General features: G+C 51.9%; 1 protein-coding gene across 1 annotated transcript; it reads right to left on the reverse strand.

The window, feature by feature from the left end:
- Positions 1-544: 544 nt before the first annotated feature.
- On the reverse strand, positions 545-2994 carry LOC144325872 (uncharacterized; the record flags this gene model as incomplete). Its single annotated transcript, XM_077920659.1, has 1 exon — positions 545-2994. A coding segment is annotated over one exon (2157 nt), but the record flags the coding sequence as incomplete, so codon positions are not given.
- Between the last annotated feature and the right edge of the window lie 612 nt (positions 2995-3606).

Genomic DNA, 3606 nt, shown 5'->3' on the forward strand with positions numbered 1-3606 from the left:
GGGCATCAACTAAATAATGTGTTCATTGAGAAATTGAGTCTTTTTGTGACATCCTGGAGTAATAAGATACCGGATAATGTAAGCCTATTTGTGTTAGAACCTTGTGACAGTAATCTTTAGGACTGATTCTGCTTTGGAAATGTGTTTCTCTAAATATGTTCCTATAAATGTTGTTCTAGATAATCCCTTCTACTTTTATTTTATTTTGCATCTGTTATTATTCAGTCTGTTAGGTTTTATTATGAATAAATATATGAAATGAAATGATTTTTCCTGTCACAATGGATATATGTGACTTCCTGGTTCAGAGGTGGGTTCAACAAATGTCAAGAAACAAGAATAGAGGACAGCTGGTCTCTGTGTGCCTTCCCTATGGGCTTCCCAGAGGTATCTGATTGGCCACTGAAGGGAACAGGTTGTCCGGACAGTTGGGCATTTGGTCTGATCTAGCAGGGCTCTTCTTACACAGAAAGAAGGAAAAACTCAATAGTGGCCATTTTAGTTCTCAAGAAAGCTTTATTATCTCCCATGCAGTAGTGGAGACTGAAACAGGAAACTGTAGGGGCATACTGTCAATACCACTTCAGCATAAATAAACATTTCTTTCTTTCTTGGACAATAAAACATTGAACATGCAATAACAAACCAACAAAATGAAATGCAGAAGATACAAGCAAGGGATTGTGACTGAGACTGAGAAGAAGGCATGCAACGTGCAAAGCTGTTCCACATTTAGGTGGGATTTCACATCAAGGAGAAATAAACTGGCACTTCGGTCTCATATTCCTTCCGGAAGAACACATTGTTGTAGAATGAAGCAAAGGACGTGGAAGCCTTTTACTTGTGGCTGGGTGGCCATTGGGAAGATTGCTTGGTCTGAGCTAGGCCTGGTGGGAGGCAAACAGGTTGCTTTGTCTGCATGGAGCCCCCACTGGACCCTCCTCCAATGCAGCACCCAGAACCTTGGCCACCTCCTCCACTACTGCCTCCTGATACAATAATGGTCTGACCACCTGAACCACCACCAGAACCTCCTCCAATGCAGCAGCCAGAGCTCTGGCCACCACCACCACCACCACTACTTCCACCACATGGGACTACGATGGTCTGGCCACCTGAGCCACCACCACCACCAGAACCTCCTCCAATGCAGCCGCCAGAGCTCTGGCCACCTGAGCCACCACCAGAGCCTCCTCCAATGTAGCCGCCAGAGCTCTGGCCGCCACCACCGCCACTACTTCCACCACATGGGACTATGACGGTCTGGCCACCTGAGCCACCACCACCAGAACCTCCTCCAATGCAGCTGCCAGAGCTCTGGCCACCAGAGCCTCCTCCAATGTAGCCGCCAGAGCTCTGGCCACCGCCACTACTTCCACCACATGGGACAATGATGGTCTGGCCACCTGAGCCACCGCCACCACCCCCAGAACCTCCTCCAATGTAGCCGCCAGAGCTCTGGCCACCTGAGCCACCACCACCTCCTCCAATGCAGCCGCCAGAGCTCTGGCCACCAGAGCCTCCTCCAATGTAGCCGCCAGAGCTCTGGCCACCGCCACTACTTCCACCACATGGGACTATAATGGTCTGGCCACCTGAGCCGCCACCACCACCACCACCAGAGCCTCCTCCAATGCAGCCACCAGAGCTCTGGCCACCTGAGCCACCACCTCCTCCTCCAATGTAGCCGCCAGAGCTCTGGCCGCCGCCGCCACCACTACTTCCACCACATGGGACTATGACGGTCTGGCCACCTGAGCCGCCACCACCACCAGAACATCCTCCAATGCTGCTGCCAGAGCTCTGGCCACCACAACCAATAGATTGACCACCCATTCCACCACCACCACCACCAGACCCTCCTCCCATGCTCTGGCCACCACTGCCCTGGCCACCACTGCTCTGGCCACCCCCTGATCCTATAATCTTAACTCCACCAGAGCTTCCACCTCCTCCTCCTCCTCCCCCTCCACCACCAGATCCCCCACCTATAATCTTAACTCCACCAGAGCTTCCACCTCCTCCCCCTCCACCACCAGATCCCCCACCTATAATCTTAATTCCCCCAGAACTTCCTCCTCCTCCTCCCCCTCCACCACCAGATCCCCCACCTATAATCTTAACTCCACCAGAACCTCCACCTCCACCTCCTCCTCCTCCCCCTCCACCACCAGATCCCCCACCTATAATCTTAACTCCACCAGAACCTCCCCCTCCACCTCCTCCTCCTCCCCCTCCACCACCAGATCCCCCACCTATAATCTTAACTCCACCAGAGCTTCCTCCTCCTCCTCCCCCTCCACCACCAGATCCCCCACCGATAATCTTAATTCCCCCAGAACTTCCACCTCCTCCACCTCCTCCACCTCCTCCTCCACCACCACCACCAGATCCCCCACCTATAACCTTAATTCCACCGGAGCTTCCACCTCCTCCTCCCCCTCCCCCTCCACCGCCAGATCCCCCACCAATAATTTTAACACCTCCTGATCCTCCTCCACCACCACTGCTACCCCCTCCACAGCATATCCCTCCTCCACCACCAGATCCGCCGCTCATGTATGGGATCTTCTGCTGGCTCATTCCACCCCCCTGTCCCCCACCAGATCCTCCTCCGATGCAGCATCCTGAAGACTGTCCACCAATGCTGCCTCCTCCACCACTTGATCCTCCTCCACAGCAGCCTTGTCCGCCTCCGCCTCCGCCACCTGAGACAATGATGATCTTCTGGCCACCTCCACCACCGCTGCCTCCTCCACCACCGCCTCCGCCACAACAGCAACAGCAGCCTGATGACCCTCCTTGGCCTTGATAGCTGATGGAACCTCCTCCACTACTTCCACAGCATGAGCCGCCACCTCCACCGCCGCCGCCACCTCCTCCACCTCCTCCTCCACAGCAGGAGCCACCACCCTGCTTCTGCTGCATAGAACTCATCTTCTGATGTTGGTGTGGAGCGTGTTCTTTCTCCTGTTTTGTTTCCCTTCTGGTGGTTTAGCTCTGGAAGATAAGTAAGACAAAATCAGCCTTTCATGCACCAACAACCTTCCAAGGGTTCACATGGCAGTGGGAGGAGGAGACAGGAGCAAAAGTGGGTGTGGCAGCAAAGGCAAACTTCACCTTTGTGCAGTAGGCTGCTTTCTGCACACACTCCCAAACCACTCCCTGTTCTCCATCCAGGCACACAAGAAGCATCCCCAGAGCTCAAGGAGACTTTTCATTTAGACAACAACAGGGAGCATACGATGGAGGTAATGGCATCGTAATATAGCAAAGCCAATTGGCTTGTTTGATATACCAAAATCTCAAAGTAGTATGCAAATCCAAACAAAAAGGGATCAATGCAAGAACTACAATATGAATTCCAGTGTCAAAACCAGACTGCTACTGCAAACTGATTACTGTTTGACTCATTGAAAATGAAATGTCTGTACAGAGTTATGGCTGCAACCTCTAAATGGAGGGTTGAATTTTGTTTCAGAATCAATTCTGTGGTGCATCTGTGTCTATTTGCTAACCCTATCGATAACTGCTTCTTTGCTTTGCACTACAAATATATTATCATATATAAATTTCTCTTAAGCAGTCATTGATTGCATCAGAACC

The sequence above is a fragment of the Podarcis muralis genome, chromosome 16, assembly GCF_964188315.1.
Source record: "Podarcis muralis chromosome 16, rPodMur119.hap1.1, whole genome shotgun sequence".
In the NCBI taxonomy this organism is placed as follows: Eukaryota; Metazoa; Chordata; class Lepidosauria; order Squamata; family Lacertidae; genus Podarcis; species Podarcis muralis.